The sequence below is a fragment of the Apodemus sylvaticus genome, chromosome 5 (genome assembly GCF_947179515.1).
Source record: "Apodemus sylvaticus chromosome 5, mApoSyl1.1, whole genome shotgun sequence".
Taxonomy (NCBI): domain Eukaryota; kingdom Metazoa; phylum Chordata; class Mammalia; order Rodentia; family Muridae; genus Apodemus; species Apodemus sylvaticus.
This window is the reverse complement of record NC_067476.1, coordinates 99,841,050-99,865,430: the sequence shown is the minus strand read 5'-3', so window position 1 is coordinate 99,865,430 and position 24,381 is coordinate 99,841,050. Positions and strand designations below refer to the sequence as shown.

The 24,381-nt window shown below is 43.2% G+C and overlaps 1 protein-coding gene across 4 annotated transcripts in view; it reads left to right on the top strand.

The window, feature by feature from the left end:
• The window catches only part of Rasgrp1 (RAS guanyl releasing protein 1), a 62,689-nt gene that overhangs the window by 17,686 nt on the left and 20,622 nt on the right, over window positions 1-24,381 (top strand). For all 4 annotated transcript variants that reach the window (XM_052183209.1, XM_052183210.1, XM_052183211.1 and 1 more), the window contains 3 exons: window positions 18,566-18,675; window positions 22,263-22,321; window positions 23,663-23,794. In XM_052183209.1, coding sequence (XP_052039169.1) covers window positions 18,566-18,675; window positions 22,263-22,321; window positions 23,663-23,794 — 301 coding nt within the window. The remainder of the gene's footprint in view (window positions 1-18,565; window positions 18,676-22,262; window positions 22,322-23,662; window positions 23,795-24,381) is intronic.

Below are 24,381 nucleotides of genomic sequence, written 5' to 3'. Positions count from 1 at the left end.
ATGAGATTTTCAAAAGGAAACCTATTATACTATGTAATCAGTGAACATTAATAATGTTTAGTATAAAGAGGGGAGAGGAAAGACTGACAAAGAGATACTTTGGTTACCCACCGTGAAAATAACTGGTCTATGCCTATGTCATAGCTGCCTGTCCACACTCAGATGATGAATTCCTGGGTATTCAAAACAAAAAGAAACTATAGTCTTTAATATGTGCTTTTTCCATTGGGGGCACTGTTTTCTGGTTTGGTGTGATTTTTTTTTTTTTTTTTTTTTTTTGGTTTTTTGGTTTTTTGGCTTTTTGGTTTGTTTTGTTTTGTTTTAAGGAAGTGAGAGAATACAGTACTTCCCACAACACACACTCAGTCTGGGTGATGGAAATGTCTTGACCTTGGCACAGCAAGGCAGAGAACAGACCCACAGCAGAAGGCCATGGGAGGCCACATGGTTCTGTGGGTTTGGGACACGAATCCTGACTGCTATTTACCAAACACTGCCTGAGACAAACTCTTTTACTGAACTTGGTCTCATCTGCAAAAACGGTCAGGTCATGAGTGATGAAAAGTTTTAAAAGTTGTTCTAGGCTTAAATGAAAATACATTTGCCTTGGTTTGAGCTGTCCCAGAAGCAGGTCCTGAGACAAGGGTTTGAACACAAGCAGTGTGCTTTAGATGGTATCCTGGGGAACGCTGGTGTGGTCAGAGAAGGCTGCTCATTACACTGCATCATCAAGTGAACGTCCATTCTGGAGCCAAGGTAGAAAATGCCCTCAGCACCACCTCATCCAAGAGAAATGTACAAAGGACCATGTCTCCCAGTTGGTGCTCAGGGAATGCCCCTATTAAATGTCAGAATTTTCCGCTTAAATTTAAGTATTAACTTAGTATTAAATTCCCAGCATATCCATCCAGTCTCTCACACAAGTGAGGATGGGAAAAGCCAGAGAAAATTGTCAGGTAGGAGTTGGATGTGTACACACATTGATGGTAAAGCCAGACGGCTGGCAGGTACACAGTTGCAGACTCTGTTCTAGTCAAAAGCTCAATACCCAGTGTTTGTGGGTAGACACAGGCTACCCAGATGGACTCAGGGCTGGTGAGTAGCAGTGCTTAATGCGTATAATATGGTCATGAGTGTGGAGAGATGTGGCTCTGCGTGCCTCCACGTGACGTTCACAACCCATGCTTGTTGTGGCATGTTTGAGGCAGGCAGACAGACAGACAGATAGACAGGTAGACTCACTGGGACAAAGGTGAGAGAGAGAAAGACTCTGCTATTTTAAACTAAACTAATAAATAAAGCAGGACAACATGACTACAGGAGAAAAAGGTCAATAAAAGTGAACTCAAAGATAGCACGGCGTTGGAAATAGCAGACAGAATTTTAAACAGTTCTTAAAAATATGTTGGAGAATTCATAGATGCACAGATGGGGAATTTCAACAGAGACAGAAACAAAAAGAGCTAGATGAAAAGGCTCAAACTGAAAAATAACGAGTATCGAAAAGAAAAACTCTCTAGATGGGTTTAATTCTACATCAAATGCTGAGAAAGGAAACATCAGTTAAATCAAAGGCAGGTCATCATTTCAAAAGGAAAAGACTGAGAGACATCAACTTGAATTTCAGGTGATGTAACCTGGACTCACAGGACATAAAAGGACTCAAGATAGCTGGGGATAAAGTTGAGAGACACTATACTACCCTGTTCTCAGGACGTATTGTGAAGCTGCAGTTTAATTAAGATGAGGAGGCGTAAGAAACAAGTAGATCTGAGGAAAAGAATAGCAGGTTCTGGGGTGAATGCATACGTGGTCAATAGGTCTTCCACAAAAGCACCTAAGCAAGTCAATAAAAATGGGTGTTCTTTCCACTAATGCTGATGTAACTAATCACACAAACACACATATACACACATACACATACACACATATACATATACATACATTCATATGTTCATAAAGTATGCCACACATGAAAAATAACTTGAGATGACCCAACATATTTGATTACAATAAGGCTCCTAGGTGGAAATAGAGGTGAATATTCATGCAAGATTTAAGAAGGCATTTCTAGACAGGCCATGCGGCAACCCTAAATGATATAGTTAACAAATTGAACTTCATAGAAAGTTCTACCCAATAGGTATTGTTGAAGAAATGAATACACAAACTACACAATGAGAGAAGGTTTTTAGTGATATATATCTGTGACAGGGACATTTTGATCATGTTAACATACAGTAGGACTCTCCCTATGGCCCAGATTAACCCCTTTGGGGCTGTGTTCATTTGGTGCTGGGGATTGAACCCAGGACCTTGTACACACATGCTAGGCAAGTGCATCTCTACCACTGAGATTCACTTCCTCACCCTACCCTTGCCCCAGGCTGGTGGTGAGTTACTTTCTACTATAGCTCTCTGATTCTCACCAAATTGATTTCTGATGTGTTTCCTAGTATGTTTTTTCCAATTAGAGCTGGACAGACCCCAGCACGGAGTCTACAACATTGCTCAAAAAAATCACCCACTTAATCATCTGTCTATTGCACTGATGTCTGAAACTGTGAGTATCTTCATGGCTCCATTTAGTAATATGTAGGCCCACTCAAGGGTAAGGCCTGAATGACACTGTTCAGATTAGCCCAACGGAATTTGACTAATCTTCACATATCTCCTGTAGGACTCAACTCTCAAAATTACAAAATCTATAATTTGTCCTTGGGTGTCTTAGTTAGTTACTATTGCTATGATGAAACACCATGACCAAAAGCAACTTGGGTAGGGAAGGCTTTATTTCACTCACAGTTCCATATAGTAGTTTACCATCAGAATCAATAAGGGCAGGAACCCAGAGACAGGAGTGATACAGAGGCTGTGGAGGAGTACTGCTTACTGGCTTGCTCCTCATGGCTTGCTCAGCCTGTTTTCTTATAGAACCCAGGACCACCAGCCCATAAGTGATACCACCCACAATAGTTTGGGCCCACCCTATCAATTAAGAAAATGTACTAGAAGCTTGCCTACAGCCAGCTCTTATGGAAACATCTTCTCACTTGAAGCTTGCTTCTCTCTGATGATTGATTCTAGGCTTGTGTCAAACTGACATAAAACTAGCCAGCACAAGGAGTATCTTGACATGGTGGTTGAGTAGGAGTCCACAGAATATTATCATTATTTTGTCACTAGAAAAGTAAATTTACCCACTGAAATCCCAGTTGCTACCTATTATGAATGTTTATTGTTTTAACCAATTTTCATTGTGCTTGTCTATTTTCTGAAGCATTAAGTCTCTAAGCCCGCCGGGCATGGTGGCACACACCTGTAATCCCAGCACTTGGGAGGCAGAGGCAGGTGGATTTCTGAGTTTGAGGCCAGCCTGGTCTACAGAGTGAGTTCTGGGACAGCCAGGACCACACAGAGAAACCCTGTCTCAAAAAAAAAAAAAAAAAAAAAAAAAAGTCTCTAAACCCAGCAGGTATTTTAGTGTCGGAAGGTAGAAGAAGGGGAGAAATGTATCAAGTTGGGGACACTCACTAGGCGACTTACATCATTTTGTGTGTATTAGGTGTAGAGGTGGTGCTTTCCAAACAGCTAAAAAGGAAACAACCACATTTACACCACTTCGTCAGGTAGGTCAAGCCAAAACTTTAGCAACTTTAAGCTCCACCCTTGACACCTTCTTACACCTTCATGGGCATGAATTTCTTCCACTAGCAAATAAATAGCAGCAACACTACCTCTGGCTGATGGATGTGGGGAGCCCTAGGTCTTTTACTTTTCTGTAGCTTTTAATATCTACCCATTATGCCTCCTCAACTTGTAGAGGCCAAACTTTGAGATGCAGGAGGATATGAACACCAATGGACCCAGAGCCACAATTCCAAGTGACTGAGCCTTCAAGTAACAAAATTAGCTAAAAGCCATCCGTTGTTTCCCTGTTTACAAGAGTACATGCACACAGGGATGCTTATAGGCCCCCCAGGCTCCCGTGATGCCCATATTTTTCAGGGCCTATATAGTCCAGGAAAAGTTTATATACAGAAGTTGAAATGTTGTCTGGATTCTTTACAAATGACTTGTCTCAAGCTAAAGAAGATGTTTCAGTTGATAAGGTGCTAGCAACACAAGCATAAGGACTTGAGTTTAAAAACCCAGCTGTGGCAGCACAAGCCTGTGATCGTAGCAATCAGGAGGAGGGAATGGGGGGATGCCTGGGCTTACTGGCCAGCTCACCTCATGTGATTGTAAAGCTGCAGGTTGAGTGAGAGACCTCATCTCAGGAAGAGAAGCAGAGAGCAACCGAAGACTCCCAATGTCAGTATCTGGCCTCCACATGCACAGGCTCAACACATGCATATACGACACTCACAGCAACCAACAGATCAACAAACAAATATCTTGCTAGGAATCTTAGTGCTCATGTTGTAAAGTACACAGCCTGTCCAGTTTTGGCTTATTTTATTTTATTTTGTTTTATAGTACTGACAATCCAACCCTGGGCCTGGCACATGCTAGGCAAATAACAATCTCAAACTGTCAGTTTTAACAGAATACTAGGTCAGAGGTTGCTGCTTGCTTCGCTTGGAGGACCATCTGATGTTTTAGTTTCCAAGTAAACGATCAAAACAAGGGCCGCTTCTCAGTCTAGAATGTGAGGTCCCCAACACCCTGAACCTGGTCTTCCTTCATACCCATCACTCCTTCCATATCACAGATTAGTGATCCAACCACCTTGTGCTTCCTTTCCCAAACATACCTTTATCTCTGTCAACCCTAAAATGATAATAGAAATTATAAATCCCCCTCCCCAACACACTTACTAACATCTTATTCTGTCACTCTGTCAAACCTGACCCCTCCTACAGGGCCAAGCTCCAGTGTCAACCACCCTCCTTCTGGAAGCCTGGCTATCTGATCTTGTCAAGTTTGGCTTTCCCTTCCTCTGAGCTGCCTTAGTCTTTTGTTTGTAATTCCCTGCAGGCCTTCAGTGTCTCCTGCACTGTTTTATTGCAGTTAGTTCCTGGTGCTCAGCTTTCTGGAACAGCACAATCTTCATTATACCCACAGCCCCACAGCACCTATCAACACACTTTTGAAACAAAGAGCTTTTGACTAATTCCAAGCATGGAACTCCTCCATCTCTTCTGCTTGGTGGTGGTCTATTACTACTGTGGGCTGTTATTTAACCAGAGGTGATATTCAAAACACATCCTAACTAGGACAGCCCGGGACCCTATCAAACTGAACAAAATGCCTTTTGAAGCATCCTGAGTATCAGCCCTGCGTCTGTGCTTTTTCTAGATGAATATGGTGCCTCCTGCTCACCTCGTAAGGCTGAGCTGGTCAAATGAGGTAATGCATGTGAAAATTCTTGTGGGCCATTTGTTGAGGCTTCAGGTGGTCCTCCAGTGCCCAGTGTGGGGCTGGACCTTGACCTTCACTGTCACCCTGATTACAGCTCCATTTCATTCAAAGCCATCTCCCTGCAGCAAACCAAGGAGCTCTTGGGCAACTGATCAGGACACCACAAACCCAAGAAATCTTGGAATCGACCCATTAGCTCTCCCACATCTCTAAATATTATCCTCTTCAAGCCAGCCCTCTTTGCCTTTTTTAGGTGAAAGTATCAATATTTTCAGACTTTTAAGAATCTCACCAAATTATAAAACCTAGGAAGACTTTTTGAACATTTCTGCAAATTGACTCACTTAAGGATACCGTTTGCTATTGCATGTTGACCTTAAAATCCAAGATTCTTAATGACTTCTGGACATCTCAGGCATTCTGACTCTCTTCTGTGTGTCATTGGACTGCTCTGCCCAGATCTGTGAGTGGATTGACAATGATTAACAGACACTAAGTTTTCTTCTTAGTTTCTTTGTCTTTACAGCTTCCTGTCTGCTTTTCCAATGAGTTCTTCTTGAAGAATTGTTTGCGCCAACACTCTCTCACTTCCATCCTGTGTCCCCTCCCATCTCTAAACCGTGGGAATACAAATCTTTAGCTACTTCCTTCTTCCGAAGGCATTAACTCTTTCCCATTAATCTCTGATGGCCTTTTTGTGCTTATTGGCCAATTCCAGTCAATGTCTCTTCTTGTGTGGTTCGTAAGCAGTAGATATAGGATTCTGTCCCTGACTATCGGGCCCTGAGGGGGTACTGGTCATTTCTGAGCCCCAGTTTGCTCCTTTTCACAGCTTGGCAGTGCCCACTCTCAGTCCCCTCAGCAGGGATGTAGCCAGGAGAGAAGGCAGACATTGGAAGGGGGCACTGAAGGTCCGAGACAGAGTTCAAACCATAGGATGTCTCTGTGATCTGTGGGTATCAAGCATATTAAATGGCCTGACAGTTGTCACATAAGCACACGAAACCCTCACTGAGCTGTTGAAGCATGATCAGCCTGGCCTGGCTATGGCCAAAGCCATCCTCTCCTTCTGTGTTGTCTCCTCCAAGTCTCACAAAGCCTCTGGGTGGTTGGTATTATTTTCACTATTAGTAGGTGAGGAATGGAGGTGATGAGATGTGACCTATCTGATATGAGATGACTAGTGTGTGAGACAGCCTGGGGATTTGAGTTCATGGTCAGGGTTTTACGATGAAAGAGCATCCTTTGGCCAAGCACTTGAAGGTGTCTGAACCTGGTCCATAAAGGAACATAAAATATGATGGATGATGTGGCTAAATGTGCTGTGCACATCTCAGAGATTCTCAATGACTACTGAACTCATACTGCGTGTTTCCATGAAGGATCACACTCAAGAGTGGTACAAATAACATGCCAATGGTCCCACAGCTACTACGTGGCTGCACAATACTGTCCTATATAATAACTATTCTTATGATTGTAGGATTTAACTTATTCTTATTTAGTATAATTCTGAATTGCGTTTTAGGTGGGACTTCCTCAAGGGTAAGGAAAGGGGGCATGTTTACTCTCCTGTCAATTCCCAAGGATCTCTAGAACCCTGCTGTTACACAACACTGAAACCATTCCTTTCACTCAAATCCAAATCCAAATCCAAATCCAAATGCAAATGCAAATCCAAACCAGCTCAGTCAGGGTTTCATTGTACTTATGAGACAACTTTTAGGCCACAAATATGCCTGAGACCTACAGATCATAGAGACGTCCCATGGTTTGAACTTTGTCTAAGACATTGAGGTCCACCCCCACCCCCAATGTCTTCCTTCCCTCCTGGATACATCCCTGCTGAGGGGAGTGAGAGTGGGCGCTGCCAAGCTGTGAAAATGAGCAAACTGGGGCTCAGAAATGGTCAGCACCCCCTCAGGGCCAGATCTAGACAGACTCCTATGTCTATTGCTTATACACAGTATACACTTGAGCAAGTGACATAGTCCTCAAATTTTAGTCCCTTTTCCAGATGTCATTAACATCATTTATTGATATTTTATAGGGCTAATATGAAAGGCTGTGTTGACATGGCACAAGAACACAGGAAGAAATGCAGGTTTGTCAACAACAACAACAACAAAGCACAGAGGCAAAGGGAAAGGCTAGAGCTGAGTCCCTTCTGACCATGCCCGGTGTCTCTCCTGGTCGCTACCTGTGGCTGGGGAAAGCTTGGTGATGTTCAGTTTTGTATTTCAGCTGTTTCCATAATGTAGTCACATGACATCGGTTCACTACTCAGAATGTTGTGAACCACAGTCTCTCTGGGTTCTCAGCTAACTGAATAGTGGCCAATGTCTTCCTTTCTATGGAAGAGATTCCCACCCACCCACGCAATTCTCCCGGTTACATCAGCTGCCTGCATCTTCATGCAGCCTTTTCCCCAACACATCAAGTTCTGCAGGGCTCATGGGAAGATACAGGTAAAACCTAGTACTAGGAAGACTCCTGCCAGGAACTAACTGCTCTGGAGACCATGTTTGAGGGCAAGTCGAGTACAATCTCAGTGGCCCAGATTGTGTGACAGACCACGGTGGACAGACACTCTTGAGATTGTTACATGGTCGTGATTCAGAACAATCAAGGAGCAATAAAAGCAGGTGAGGAAAACAAAATCATGTTCTAAATCTTGCCAGAGACACAGGAACCATTCACCATTCATCACAACACTTTGCAGTTGCAAAGAATCTGTAAATAATCAATGCAATGTAACCTAATCCTATTGGTTGACAAAGAAGGGGTGTTTGCAGAGTAGTTTCTGACTACGGTATTCTGTGCTCGATCACTTTTACCTTACATGTGCATGATGGGTTTTCCTTCAAAACCATTTGGGTGGTAAGATGGCATTTGGTACTTCACTAGTTTAAATCAGCATACCTGGTTGCTGTAAGTCTATTCTGTACAACATTATCTATCATCTAGGCTTGTCAACCTGACAGGTTTGTATTGCAGGATTTTCCCTGTCTAATTACATTAGGGTAGTGGAAAGCCTGTGATTGGACAGGGAAAAGGGAGGCAGAGCTAAGAGTTTCAGAGACAGGAAGCTTCTTGGGGGAGAGAGGAAAAAGGAAGATGGCAGCCGATGTGAATCAGCGTGGCTATGACCAGCCACAGGTTGTTATGATATCATAAAGGTTAGAATATTGGGATAATTTGTCTAATCTAGGTGGGCAACTTTTATCATTATCAATTGGTTCTGAAATTACTGTATTGGCATCTTGTGTATTGAGAATTTATTGGCCGGGCAGTGGTGGTGCAAGCCTTTATCCCAGTACTCTGGAGGCAGAGGCAAGCAGATTTCTGAGTTTGAGGCCAATCTGGTCTACAGAGTGAGTTCCAGGACAGCCATGGCTACACAGAGAAACCCTGTCTTGAAAAAAAGAGAGTTTATTGATATATAAATGTGATTGGTTAACTATAAGCATTGAGTCTTGTTTTTACCGGGTTACTGTGTTATCAAACCATGAGGATGGCAGATCTATTTGGTTATTGGAGTGTGGGACAGAGCCAGGGGGACCCCACCAGGACATAGTGTTGTGACCCGCCAGTGCCAGTACCAGAGCAGAGTGTGGGCCAGCAGGGTAGAGAGTCGGTGGGCTCAATTTTTAATATTTTCCACAACAGGTTCGAGTTAACACATGCGAAAAAGTTTCTGAAGTAGGCTGAGGTCGTGGCAAGCCAGTAATTCACAGGTGGGCCTTAGGTTATTTCACTGTGTGAGTATGTGGGAAGTTCCCCCTTTTAGTACCTGCTTAGCCTGTGGACCCCTCCCCAGGCCCTAGGGTTCTTTTTATTATTATTATTATTTAGGAAAAGCCACAATTTGCACAGTTTTACAACTTTAATTTTTCTTTCATATATTTTGATCATATTATTTCCCTTCTGTCAACTCTTCCCAGACTCTCCACCTCCTTACTCACCCTCCCAAACTTTATATTTTCTATCAAAAAAAGCAAAAAAGCAAAACAAACAAAACCCAATAAGACCAAAAAAAAATACCAAAACAAAACAAAAAAGCACATACACAGAGCTGGAGAGATGGCTCAGCAGTTAAGAGCACTGACTACTCTTCTGCTCAGAATAGGAAGCTACTACTACTAGTCTCAGCATCCACATAGTGGCTCACAGCCATCCAGAATGGGATCCAGTGCCTTCTTCTCCTCTCTGGTGTGCATGAAGACAGAGCTTATATGTCTTTACTATACATACATACATGCATACATACATACATACATACATATGATCTTTTTCAAAAAAAGAACACATACACAAATATGAAATCTGCTTTGTGTTAGAAACACTGAGGATTTAAGAGACAAGAAAGAAGTGAGAGGAAAAGTGCTAACCCACATCTCCCACCAAGTTTGTAGTTCTGTCGTCTTCAAGTCCCCTGGCTGCTGCCCAGCCCCCGGCCAGTCACTTTCTGCCAGTTCCCTGGGTCCCTCTGGAAAGTTGGGGACTGGTCTATTGCTTCATTTTGCCTTCCTAGGTGCTACAGTGGGATGGGTCATTTGCCAAGGAGGCTGTGCCAGAGGCAGCTTCCTTTAAACCAAATCAAACTGCAGTATACTAATCAGTCGGGTAATTCATTTTGATGGGTACTGGGAGTTGAAAGGGACACAGTCTTCCAACAGTGGTGCTCAGAGTCTGAAGTCACCACACTAAACCAGAGTCAGCTCACTGGGCCCTCCCTCTTGTGCCACCTCCACCATGGCACAGCCTTTAGTTCTTTGTACTCCACCCACTCACTCTGGAACTGTGTCCAATTTGCACACTTGCTAAGGACAACTTCCCCTGTGACTTTTCAGATCCCTGGTTCCACAGATGTGGCAGGTCCAGACTCAGGCAAGCAGTCCCCTAGGAAAATCAGCTATTTAGTTCAGCAGAGGCTATGCGCCTAAAAAGCCCTTTCCCACTTTAGGCGATCTGTGCACTGGGTTAGCAATCACTCATCTAAAAAATCAAGGTCAGAAGCAGAATATGCCCAGAGAGATGTGTCTGTTGGTGCCTGGTTTGCCAAAGAAATAAAGAGCACTTCTCTTGGCCATTCAGGATACTGTCAGCTTAGGGACGCAACCATCTTTATCCAGTGGCTATTGGATCAAAGGCTGTCAGCATTCTAGATGGCCCAGCTAAATAGTACCAGTAGTAACCACCTCCTGTAATCCTAAGCAGTAGTGGGTAGATCTAAGGTTAGGCTTGCTGGGGAAAATTTTAGGGCATATTCTTTAGTTCTACAAAGAAAGGTGAGTCTGCATAGGTGTAGCTGTTCTTTGCAGAGTTGGGTTGTGGGGGAAAAGAGAGACACTGGTGGAAATATCCTTGTAGCATGGGTGGCTAAATTTTTAGGCTTTTCCTAATATTTTACTACCCAAAGGAGAAGTACCAAAGAAAGAACCTAGTGCTTGGGAGCAAAGGCCCTTCTGCCAAATATTCAATTCACCAGCTCCATAACCATGACTGAGATATGTTGCCTCCATTTCTTATCCATAGTATCAAATCCATGGCCATCCATGGGAAGTCAATCAAGATAAGGAGACTAGAAAAGGGCCCTAGTAAGCATCAGCTCTCTAAGCATCATGCGTCTGATGATAAGATTTGCACACTGACTGTCCTCGTGTCTGATTTTCAGCACCTCTTCCCGAGCTTCACTTCCCTGCAGTGGCTTCATATTTTTCCTTGAGATAGACCATAATGAGAAGAGTTACACCACGGAAATACACAAATGCTATAGACCAGGAACCCCTCATGCCCAGAAGAGCTGTTGAGAGCAGCCATATTGACTGGCAAGCTTGTCCTGGGTCCCACTCACCCAGCACAACACTTGGTCTCTCCACACTGTTCTCTCCAGGCTTGGAGGGCTGAGGACCTTTAAAAAATTAAGGTAACATGGATTATGTTTTAATCTGATAAGGCATTAGAAGCTATGGAAGTATATGTAACCACAGTCCTTCGCATACACTTGATGTCTCAGCTGCCACTATCAGCATAAAAAAAAAAAAAAAATCCCTGAACCTGACACAAAACCCAGAGAATTTTGGACATACTTTCCAGAGTTTAAAGAATGCCGTTGTCTTGCTGTCAAGAAGCAGCATTTGCCCCGTCGTTATATGTTCAGAGTTCTGAGTATGCCTGTTAGGGTCTGCCTGGATTCAGTCTGCCTTCATTTCTGGGATACTGATCTCCTTTGACAGGTTCAGTCTTGCCCGTGGATTTCTGATCCTGGCTTCTCCGGTCCCTGGATGGAGCATGCTGTTACTTCCTGTTATGCAAGCCACCCCCACCTCCATGCTTGTTCCTTCTCAATATGCTGATTTCTGACATTCTGCCTTTGGTACCCTCAAAATCTTTCACACATCAAGATGTTTCCATGGAAACCAAAACAAAGGGGACACAAAGACTGTGCGTTATAGTTTCTCTCTGGTGTCGGTCACGTGCCTTTGTGCTTCCTGTCAGCGTTGCAGCGTGGCGTTTTCATCTTATCCCCCAGACACGTCTCATTGGAAAGCCACCTCTTCCCTGTTAGCAAGCTTGGGGATGTGAAATGCAGCCTTTGCTGGGTTTCTCACAGACTCCAGACCACACGGAAGCAGTTCATCTATCTAAAGCTAGAAGCTTGTTTAACCTAAAACAAAACTGAAAAGGAAGAGTGACTGAGGTGACTTAGACACAGCTGGTCTTTGGCATTCCAAGTCACCTTGCCTGAGACTTCCTGAGGTCCTCTCTGAACCAGCACAGACGCGAGGGGTCTCTCCCTTCCCCCAACCCTTCCTGTAGGGTCCGTTATCTTTCTTGACCCTCCCTCTGGGGTCTCTCCCTTTACGTAACCTTCTTACCATTCAGCATGGTCCCTGTGATTCCTCTTCCTAACATTTGGTGCCTAAAGCTATTAGGTCTGCTGACTGTGGTTCCTTCTTCAGCTAGATTCAGAACTCTTTAATGGCAGTATTTCCTCAGCTCCTCAGATATCTTCTAGAACCTAGGACATTGCTCCTCGCAGAATAGTCTCATGATCGATATTGGTTAATAATATAAAAACATGTTTTTTTGTAGTGTCAGGCATGGAATCCAGGACCTTGTATATGTTAAGCAGGTATCCTCTCCTGGATTGACACCTTTGGAAATCCTGTCATCTCTTTACAAAGTATATATAGAACAGTTTGGGAGTCATGTGTCTTTATTAGTACAAGTAGATGCTATATGCCCATCCACCCACCTATAGTGCTTTTAAAAGGAAAAAAAGTGCATTAGCTAGAAATGGAGAGAAGGGAGAGTTGAGACTCTGGGATTCTGTAACGTATAGCTCTTGCCTGTACTGGGACTGATGGTAGAAAGTGGATCGTTGGCCCTTACACAGATGACTCCAGAGCCCTCATGCCCACATAGCTTCTGTTCACTCCATCAAGCAAATGGTCCACAGGTCAAATGTGTTTCATTGTGGTATCTCCCAAGAAATATATGTCCATCATTTCTGAGTCAAGTTGGTAAGAGTGATGTCTTGAACTCCACTGAAATTTCAACCCCTTTAAGAATTAGCAGCAGATGGTAGTGAAAAATTATGCACATTTTATTATGCATTGCACATTTTGCTTATTAGAATTTTTCATATGACACTCTGCATTTTAAAAGCCTCAAGATGAAAACAAAGTAGAATTATTCATTGAAATATTTAAATCAGCTTACAGCAATTATAACAAACTCTCAAAATAAAATCCAACACCCTGGAAGGTAGATAGATCCCCCTGACCAGCATCTTGAAGAAGTATATTTGTTCTGTGGGATGAGGGCAGGAAGGGAATGCTCCCTTAGTGAGCTTATCTAGTCATTAAAAGTCATATGGGGGAAAGATGCTGGTAGGGCTGGGGCAAGAGACTAAGCCAATGTCTCAGATAAAGGAGAACCAGGAAGGAAGAAGAGGTAACACCCTGTCTGGGTGTCCGGAGAAAGTATTCTCTCTGCCTCTTCCCCTCTATTCATCCCTGCCTTTCTTTACTGAGTGAGTCAACTCCTCCTGAACTCACCATTCTCCAGCTCTCACTACCACAGAAAGCATGTGGGATTCACAAGCCGCCGTGTGGGCGTGTCACTGAAGCTACAGAAGAAGGGGTATGTGGGGGAGGAGAGTGTGAGGATGCTTGTGAGTCTTGGGCTTGTAAGATCCCTGGCATCTTAAAGACAACATTCAAGATCAGGATGGAGCAACCATGACATATAAGAGACTTCTAGAAATCATCAGAATACGAAGGTCATCCTTCCATACGTGGACTGACTCCAACTAGGACTTCTTGCAGCATTTCTAGAATCTAGAGCCAGAAGGCTGAACATGTTCTTAAAGCTCACTTGAGACTGCTTCACATTTGATACATGAGTCCCTTGGACTGACAGATGGCCACACAGCACATAGCCAGGTATGTAGGAAATCGAAAGGGTTCTGGAATCAAGCAGACTGGGCCAGACTCTTCCCTCTATGCCCCAGTGTCTTTTTGACCTAAGACATATTACCAAACCCTTCTACCCTTGAATTTCCTCCCCTGTAAGTTGTGAACTACATGTTGGGTTGTTCTGAGAATCAGAAATCACATTACTACACTTAGCACAGCCTCAGTCTACAGAGGGCTTTAGTAAATGAGAATCACTATGCCAGCATACTCTGTGGGCATCATCTCCAGACTCCAAGTCCTCTGGGATGGCAATGCTTTCAGCACTGGCTGTGCATATCCGCCACACTTTTCTGCCACCTGTTAAGCCAAATTCTGTTTCTTGAAATGTCTGTCCATCAACTCGGGTACTACCTTTTGCAATCTCACAGAATGAATCCAAACTTTCTATCAAGTAATATAAAATATTTGAAGACTTTCAGTGTCTGCCTAATCTTCTCCATGGGAGGCCCTTTTATATCTGTGAATCCTCCCAAAGACCTTGCATGATCTCACTGAGGAGACTTCTGGGACCCTTCCATACTATGTGAGCAGCCATGGAAAGGTGTTTGCCAGCCATAAGGAAATGTGGGGAGAACAAGTCTTAGGGGCAGTCCATCCTGAATAAATTTGTCTGACCATGCTAGTGTGTGCCTCTCATAAGTATAGGCTGTAGCTTCTGCCCTTCACCAGTGTTGAGGAATATGAACACTAACACTTCTCTGTAGAAAAGTATGTTGTAAATCCTATTGTCATGTGTTGCATTGAAAAGTTACTCCCCGTAGCTCTCGTTGTTTTTGTTGTATTGTTGTCCTCATTTTCCTCTCTGTGTGTCTAATGATTCTCACGTGACTTGAAGTTCCTGTCCTTCAAAAGCATGACCTATTTAACCAACAGAATGAGGCAAGGGACAGTGGGCCACTTCCCAGCATAGTTTAGGAGGCCTTGGATATTTCCATGTAGCTTTCTGTGTGCTGTCGCCATGAGAAGAATCTGCTCATACTAGCTTACTGGTCCAAGGAAGCTGGGAGACTTATAGGGTCTGGCCCTCAACAATGGTATCTGCATCAACCAGCATATAGCCAAAACTATGAGCACATGGGCAAAACCCCATGGATGTTTTTAAAATCATTCATTATATAGCATTTTTGTGCCAAGGGACAACTATTACTGAAATTATATGGCCCATAAAACATACATACAGAAAACAGTTCCAATCCTATCTTACGAGAGTATAAATTTCAAAAAATGTATGGGTGGGATATTTATAAAACCATAATCAAGTTAAATGAATGTTTCATAGGAATGTTTTTTACCAAATGGCAAAAGTCAAGTAAATTAGCAAAGAGACACAAACCATCAGGGGGATTCCTATTTGGCGTAGTTCATGTTGTTATTTGGCCCATGTTCTTGGAGTACCCACCATGCGTCAGCACTAGACTGGACTCTGAAAATAGACTGGGGGCGGGGGGGAATGCACAGGCTCAGAACCCAGAAAATCTGTATTCTACTGAAAATTTAGAAAATTGAACATTTTTAAAATACCAGCGGGACAACCAGATCATATGCGCTATGAAGAAATTTAAGCAGAGCAATGGCTACATTAGGTAGTCAAAGGAAGAGCTCTTATGAGATGAGACTTATATGCTATGACAGATCCAGTGGGGGAAAAAAGATAACATTGAGGTCAATAGCAAATGCAAAGGCCATAATCTAGCAGCAGGTTCAGAGTGTTTGTAGTGGAAGCAGAAGTATAGAGAAGGGGAAAACATTTCAAAATGAAGAGGCCACATTCAAAGAGGCCAGGACATGTAGAGCTCTGTTGGCCACCATAAAGACTATGTAACTTGGATTTTTCTAAGAATGTCGCCTGATTTTCCAGGCTTTAGGAACTGTGTAGAGAAGAGATCATGGCTAGAAAAGAGCGGAAGGAGGCTGGCCACTTAGCGTGTTGCATTCTGACGGCTACTCTAGAGAGACAGCAAAGCTTGTGAAAAGTGGGAAGGTTACAGGTGTGCTTTAGAAACACAATCAAGACTCGCTGATGGATCAGGTGCCAGGGAAAGTGAAGAACAGCAAGCGAATTCTAGGTTTCATTTTAATAACTCAGAGGGTGGTTGGAGGTGTCATTTCTGTAGACGAGGAAGGGTGGAAGGGAAATAAACCAGAGAAGAAGTCAAGAGTTCTGTCTGCATGCGTTCACTAGGAGGCCTTTGTGGAGATGATGCCGGTGGGAATATTAAGACTGTGCTCAATACTGAAAACAGAAGTTGGCAGATATTCACTAGAGAGGGTGTTAGTCAGAGCCTGGATTAGTTCATCTAAGCAGAGAGTTCACTTTTTAATTTAAAATTTAAGAAGTTTTCAATTTAAAAAAAAATGTTAGCAGAAAGAAGTGGGAGGATTAAAGTGTAGCACAAGCTGACATTTAAGAGCTTAGCAGAGGGAGAGCAGACAGAAGAGCCTGAGAGAGACGTGACAGAGTGCAGAGAGATGAAGCCAAGAGAAGAAAGCCTCCGGGAGGAGACTCATCAGTATGGCTTCGGTGGACTGAAGACTAATTGAATCATGAAGTATAAAAAGATGAGGACAGGGAAGCTAATGAAGTGTGGAACTGGCTGATAACCTTGGAAATTTAATAGTTAGCCTAGTTGTGGTGGCTTGTGCTTGGGATTCCAGCAGCTGGGAGACTGAGGCAAGAAGATCTCCAGTCCAAGACCAACCTAGGCTAAATGCAGAGAACCTGTAGAACCAACGATCCAACAAACATACTTGTGGAGACAGAAGTTGAAATGGAATGGTTGACAAGTGGCTGGAAGGGGGAAAGGGGTGACCCTGAGTGACCCTGAGATCTTGAAGAAGAGGAACACAGAAATGCAGAGATGCAGAATCAATTTACTTTTGGTTTACATAGAAAACATGGGAGCATGATTAAATGACTGTGGGGATAAAAACCAATAGGGAATATATTGATGCTGCAGGTTCGCCAGGGTAAATAAGCTTAGCAGCCTTGGAAAGAGGAGAAGGGAACAGAGAAGAGATGTGGGTTTCCACACGACCTTCCATGGTAAAGGGGAGGCAGGCAGTGAGGGCTGCAGAGAGCCAGTAAGCATGCGTATTTTCTCAATGATGTGTGACTTTAGATCAACATTTGAGGATTTAGGACTTATGAGACCATGTTTTGTACTTATAGCTCACTGAACTTGAAACAGAATAAAAATTATCACCACTTTTACAATGTATTTTAGGAGATATTATAGATGAAGTAGTTCAGGTAGGTAGGTGGGTAGATAGATAGATAGATAGATAGTCTTAGGGTTTTACTGTTGTGAACAGACCCCATGATCAAGGCAACTTTTACAAGGACAACATTTAATTGGGGCTGGCTTACAGTTTCAGAGATTCATTCCATTATCGTCAAGGTGAGAACATGGCAGCATCTAGGCAGGCATGGTGCAGGATAAGCTGAGAGTTCTATATCTTCATCTGAAGGTTGCTAGCAGAATACTGGCTCCAAGGATGAGGGTCTTAAGCCCACACCCACAGTGACACACCTACTCCAACAGGGCCACACCTTCTCATAGTGCCACTCCCTGGACTGAGCATATGCAAACCATAGATAGATAGATAGATAGATAGATAGATAGATAGATAGATAGATAGATAAACAAATAGATAGATAAATAGATAGACAGACAGATCTATTTATGGAGATGAATGTGGAATTGAGAGATGTTATACCAGAACTACCCAACCACCAGCAGTCATTCCCATCCTTAGGTCCAATAAGTTAGGAGATAAGACTGGGAGTCTAGAGAACATCTATTAGGGAAGGGCGGACCACCATGACAACTCATTCAGGAGATAGAAAACAGGTCAAAGCAGAGAGGGCTGAGAAAGAAACAACCTGATTTCTTTCTCTTCCCATGCCTTGCTGATTGTTTCAAAAGACCAAAGCCATCTGGAACCCAGCTAGCAAGTGTTGCTGACTAACGCGATTCATGGTGCAAGTCAGTGAGTAGTCAGGGTAGGAACAAGCAGCACAGCCCCTGACATTTCATGCCGTAGAAACAGAGCCAGTAATGGAAAGCATTCCAAAGGGCATCTTTACACTCAGTGTGCTACTGTATAGAATACAGCTTGCTACCCAATGGGATGAGGAAATACTCAGCTAGTGGTGCTTTTTGCAAATCATCCTGGCCTCTCAAAATCCACCACCGCTCTTCATATGTAATGTTTACTTTCATTTCACCACAGGGGTCTTAGAAATGGGACAGCTTGGACTTCAGGCCCCTCACCTGCATGTCCAAGGCCAGGACACAGTCCTAGAAATGCATCCAACTAGCCATGTGCCTTTGTAAAACTTTTGAAAGATATTTATTTTATCTGCATAGTAATCCTGTGGCTTCCTACTATGATGCTAGAGAAAGTCCCTCTCAACCCCCATCTGCATAAATGTTGGGTTCCATAAATCCTACAGCTACCTCTGCTTTCCATCTGGATGTAGACTTTATCCCTTGATAAAACTCTTCCACCTTTGTGGCAGCTTGATTCATAAGCAATTAGGGATAGGCAAGGGGTATAGGAGGATGGTAAAAGTCCAGCCCTGGGCAACTGAAAAGGAGCTGTGTTTGAACAGCCCCCTAAGCTGCCTGTCCCCTGGAGTTTTGAAAGAGGGTCAGAGTCCCCCACTCCCATCTCTTTCTGAGAGACTCACATGTTGCTCTTTGCACTTTCAGATGCAGATGGAAACCTGTGTCGAAGTAACCAGCTGTTGCAAGTGATGCTAACCATGCACCGAATCATCATCTCCTCGGCCGAGCTGCTACAAAAACTCATGAATCTATATCCTTGGGCATCAGAAAGTATGCTGCTACTGCTTCAAGTGTGCTTTCATTTTTGTTGATTTGGAATACACATGAGCAGGACACATGCTTTTACCTGTCCTTTTAAGGGTATGGTTGTGTGTTTGAGCGATGGTGTGTGTGTGTCGTATGTGCACATGAACCTGTGTGTTTACAAACCTATATGTCTGCACCTGTGTGTGTAGCTTCTTTTAGGTAGGACAATATCATTTATGCAGATCTCTCTGTGTGATAGATAGTCAAGAAAGTCAACATACAAATGCAGGTAACATCAATATTGATGTTAATATTTTTTTAAAAAATCTTTCATTATACATTAGTTGCAAATCATATTCATCCTGCACAGGCTGACCGACAGTTGTGAATCTTGACTGTTGCATTTCTTGAGGGACTTCATAGTCCTTCAGCCTTCCTGGGCTCTGAAGAAAGATTCAGCTACATGAGCTTTACTCCATGACTTTCTTGGTATAGGCTGTATTACTAACTGTGGGCTGGTTAGGCCTTGCTGGATGTGGACCTCCTGTGGTAGGGTATGAAAGTTGCCTGCTTTCTCTTCAAAATGCTGGTGACACTGTGAGCTGTTGTCCTCAAAGGAAAAGTGCAGTCAGAAACGTGAAACCAGTTAGCTAGCACCTGAGGCCCAGGTCTTTGGGGCTGAGTCAGGACATGTGACAGTGCAAATCTTTTTCCAGGAAACACAAGAAACACTACAATCTGGCGTAGAAAAAGGAAACACAACAGCCCTTCTCCAAACTGCCATGAAGCTGTCTCTTCCATCTCAGAGACCAATGTCCCAGGATAGAGTGTTGGGAGGGCCACCTAATGAGAAATATTTGTGATGAGTAGGCACCACCTCTGCAGAGAGTTCCAAACCAATTCAATCTGGTTTTGTATGACTCTGCACACCAGCAACTGTGGCCAACACCAGCAGTTAAGCACTCCTTCCTCAAAATGCACTGGCCTTGGGACTACATGAGTGGCCTCCTTTGGGGCACCACTGGCTGCTATTTCTGCAGCAACCCCCACACTGCCCGCCCATCACATCCTCCACACTCCACCCCCACCCCTCTGTGCTCTTGCTCAGCCTTTCAGTGGCACCTGCTCCCTAGCCATGACACATTCAAATGTCCCTCATCTAAAAATAAACTCTTAACCCTGTTTCCCCTTTATCCGACTGTTAGGATTAGAAATTTGATGTGAAACCTTCTTAAGTAGTCTGCCTGCAAAAATCACCAATCTCTACTCCTACTCGCTGCTAAGCACAACTGTGGCTCCTACCCAAGCACTGACACTCTCCCCTGCTGCTTTTGTGGCCTCCCAGCTGCCAGGCCCAGTGGACTCTGCTCATACCTTCCAAAAGCACTGGACATCACAAGAACCCATGCCTCTGAGGCCTTTCCCCAAGGTCTTCTGAACTGTACCCTTCCATGTCCTTCCCAGGCCCTCATGTGCCCTCTCCCCTGAGCACACACACACACACAGGCTCCTCTCACTCAGAAACCTTTTGTGGGCTCCACACAATGATGTTCTCCTCCAATTTGCGGGCCCAGGATGATTTTTAAGTTTACATTTGTCTATCGTAAATTGTTTTCTCAAAGGTTTGGACTGGCTTGTCCTGCTAACATTTTATGTATTCAAATATATTTGTAAGCTTGCCCCTTGAGTTTTTGTTCTCCTTAATTCCTCTTAGTATACTAGTTTCTTCTCTTCAACTCTGCATTGGCTCTGTATTTTCAGGTGCAAGCAACAATACCATTGCCTAAGCCAGAAGCAGCAGGGCCAATCTTGACCCAGCTGCCTTTGCCGTGCCCCAGCAGCCACTCAAGGATTTTTTCCTTCTGAAGGATGCTTGGAAGCTTCCTAGTCAAAGAGCTACCGAGGGCTGCACAAAACACAGCTCCTATGCACAAAGCACTGGGAAGCAAGGGAGGAGGGTACACTGCAAAACAAACCAGCCACTTAGACCTAACATTTAAATCTTAGCTCTTTCAAAAGAGGTGTGTGTGTGTGTGTGTGTGTGCCTATGTTTATGTGTAAGCATGTGTGTGTATATATCCTTCCCTTTTACTAAGAAAGAATAAACATTTCAACAAGTTAAAAATTTGATAAAAACATAGAACCTCAAAAGTATAAAGGATGTACCTTGTGTTATTTATGTTGACATTACACGTTTTCTTATTATAACATAGAAATGTGCGGTCATTCTATGTTCTTGGCTTCTGAACTTTTCATTCATTTGCCACTGGTAGCCTGGAATGCTTTGATTTTAATTGTGTTTGATGTGTGAAGTTGTGTGTGGATTTGTTGTGATTTGTATTTGTGTGTGTGTGTGTGTGTGTGTGTGTGTGCGCGTGCGTGCATGTGTGTGTACTTGCTTTAATTTCAAGGATATATTTAATAAGAAATAAATATATTCATATTTAATTTCCAAATTGGTCCTATATTTATTAAAATTATAAATTTTACCATAGTTCTTTGTGTTTTCAAGTTTAGCTTGCTCACCTTTAAGATTTACATTTTAGGTTTCTCTTTCTTGAGCTGTAATTTATCCAATGGGTTAACATTTTCTTAGGTGTTCTAAAACCGAGCATCAAATCAGTAAGATTTAAACTTGAAACCACATATCCACTGTACTTAATCAAATAGCCAACACTGAAGTTTCAAACCTGTGGGTCCACGGTGCTGGACATCATTGAGGTGTCCATGGTTTCAGAATGCACACAGGCCTCCTCATCCACACAACACTGTGTGTGGTTCTGGGAACACTGCCTTTTCTGCATTTAACTCAAAGGTTTCCAGTAGTTTCACACCTACTGAGAGAGGGCCAATTCCACTCCAGTTACGTGGTCTCAGCTGGTTGTTGCTGGTCCCTCTCACCAGCCCAGCTGTAATTCACTGACCTCTATATTGCAATTATCCTGTCCTCATTGTTAAAAGAGAAAGACACCCTGTGGGACAGACAGAGAGGTAACTTGCTCTTCAATCTGTCAAGAAGAAAAATGGTAGGTCATACCCACAATCACCACTGGAGTAAAATTCTCATCTGATTCTTAAATAAACAAATACTCTTGCCTTGTACCTCAAAAGTCATTTAAATACCAGGATGTTCTTTTGTTCTTTAAAAAAATACTCATAATTATAAAGACTGATAAAATGCTCTTTGGTTGTGTTTTTTATTATTCCATGGCTTTGTCTGTCTTGCCATGTAATATACAATGTTATTCAACTAATGCCTATTACATGTGTGTGTGTGTGTGTGTGTGTGTGTGTGTATGTGTGTGTGTAATGTTTATGGTATTGTTTTTTAATTTTCAGTGTATTTGGATACATATAGATAGAGAGTTCTCTAAATCACTGCCTAAATAGTTATTGCATACATCAGTTACTGGAACATTTTTAAAAAATGAAAGGGATATTTCTAACTCATCCATTCAGTCAGGCTCCTAGTCACTTGGGCATATGCAAGAGGCAATTTCCCCACATTTTAGGGGTTGACTTGGTAAACACTTCCTAAGTATTTTATGGTTTCTGTAATACAGTTTCCATTTTCCTTAACCATGACTCTACATATAAGGATGCCCTGGAAAAGAATTCCCCAGGAATTTGCCTGAAGATCTGCTATTTTGTCAGGTAAAGTCTCTGTGATTTGGATACTGTGTGGAGTGAGATGGGATGAAAAGCTGTTGCCTACAATTCTGCTCCTGCTGGTCCTCCCTGCCTCTCCCTCCCAGCCTTGTGTAGGTTTCCTCACACCTATGGCTGCCTCTGACACTAAGCTGCCTTGACAGTGTATGCTGCCTCTGACACACTGTGGGCTGCCGTTGACACTGTAGCCTTCTTCTGACACTGTATGCTGCCTGTTGCCTCTGACACCGTTTGCTGCCTGTGACGCTGTATGCTGCCTGTGACACTGTTTGCTGCCTGTGACGCTGTATGCTGCCTGTGATGCTGTATGCTGCCTCTGACATTGTAGGCTGCCTTTGGACACTGATGGTTGCCCATGGACAGCAAAGATATTAATATGGGAAAGTCAGCCAAACAGTAGTTTTCCTCCAGTGCACCTGTGCTTGAGTTTTATTCTTATTTTTCTTAGTTTTATGAGTTTGTATCAAGAGAATACAAGGATAATCAAGGGTCTCTTTTTTCTTCTTTATTTTATCCTTAGTATTGTGATAATATAGCTCATTGAATAGTTTAAAAATTCTGAAAACAATATAATAAACACAACCAACTACCATTTCAGATATATCCATCATGAAGTTTTTTTTCTTGTTTCATTTTTTAGTATTTTTTACTAGTTTTTTAAGGTGACATAAAGTTGGTGGGTTTATGGTGGCATTTTGAAACATAAATGTCCTTTTCACTGCTTTCTGTTACATACTCCTTTCCCTCCATCCTCTCGCTTAGGCACACCTTCATCCCAGCATGTGGGAAACAGAGGCAGGCAGACCTCTGAATTCAAGGCCAGCCTGATCTACAAAGCAAGTGCTAGGACAGCCAGGGCTACACAGAGAAAGCATGTCTCAAACAACAATAACAACAACAACAACAACAACAAAAGATAGCTTCTGCTAAGCTTTCTGTTGTAAAGACTTCTCTCTAGTTTTTCTAGGTTATGATAAACATTATTTTTCACAGTTATATTAACATATAATAAAAACATACTTTACAGATACACACACCATTTTGGATAACTGCTTGTCTACATGGTCATGCCTAGATCCTGTCTGGGTTCTTTCCTATGATGTCCCTTCTCTTCTCAAGGCAATTTGTGTGTGGAGACCCTGAAGCCTGCTATATGGTTTTCTTCCCTCCCTGGAGCCCTCTACACCCCCCCTCCAGATTTTTTGCTACAGGACAAATCTCACTCTGTCTTCTTCTGAGTGCTCTTTTGTAGACTCAGATTCCTTTGGGAATCTGCCCAACTGTGAGGCCCAGGGCTCAGGACTCTTTCTTCCTCCCTCTGTGTAGGTATTGGATAACAGAATTCTGGATCATGTTCAAAATGGATGCCAGCTTGACCAGCACCATGGAAGAGTTTCAAGACCTGGTGAAAGCCAATGGTGAGGAGTCCCACTGCCACCTCATCGACACGACGCAAATGTGAGTGTCAAGGTCCTAGTGCCAAGTTCCTCATCCCTCCAGTAACCCAAGCTGTGATGCTGGGCCTCTCACTGCCTCCAAGAGCCCCACCAAAGAGAACTTAACATTTAATAGAAAAGCGGAGAGGCCACCTAGTAACGAAGTTGCAGGGGATGGGAGCAAGGAGCAGAGGGAGCCAGACCTGACCAGAAGGGAGCCATCCTGTGAGAAACTGAAAGCCCGTGTCTGGGCTCTGGGCTCTTTAGTAGTGAGGGCAACAGGCACTCCTGAACTTACCTGGACCAGGAACTATTTCAGAATATCTCAAGCAGAGATTTAGAACATTCACACTTATCTGTGAAATACCATTCAATTCCCAGAGCTTCAAAGGAACTGGGAGGATATTTCACATCATTCTTTGAGTTCCTTATTCACACAGTTGGCTCACTCTGGAAAATGAGCCCTTCTTAATTTGGGGAAGAAGGGCATATATATTACATGCTGGGGTTTTTACATGTGGTCAATTGTTTTGCAATAATACAAATTCCCAAAAATACAGAGTTCTAGAACTGCAGCGTTAGAGAGATCGATTCACCCAAACTCCTGGT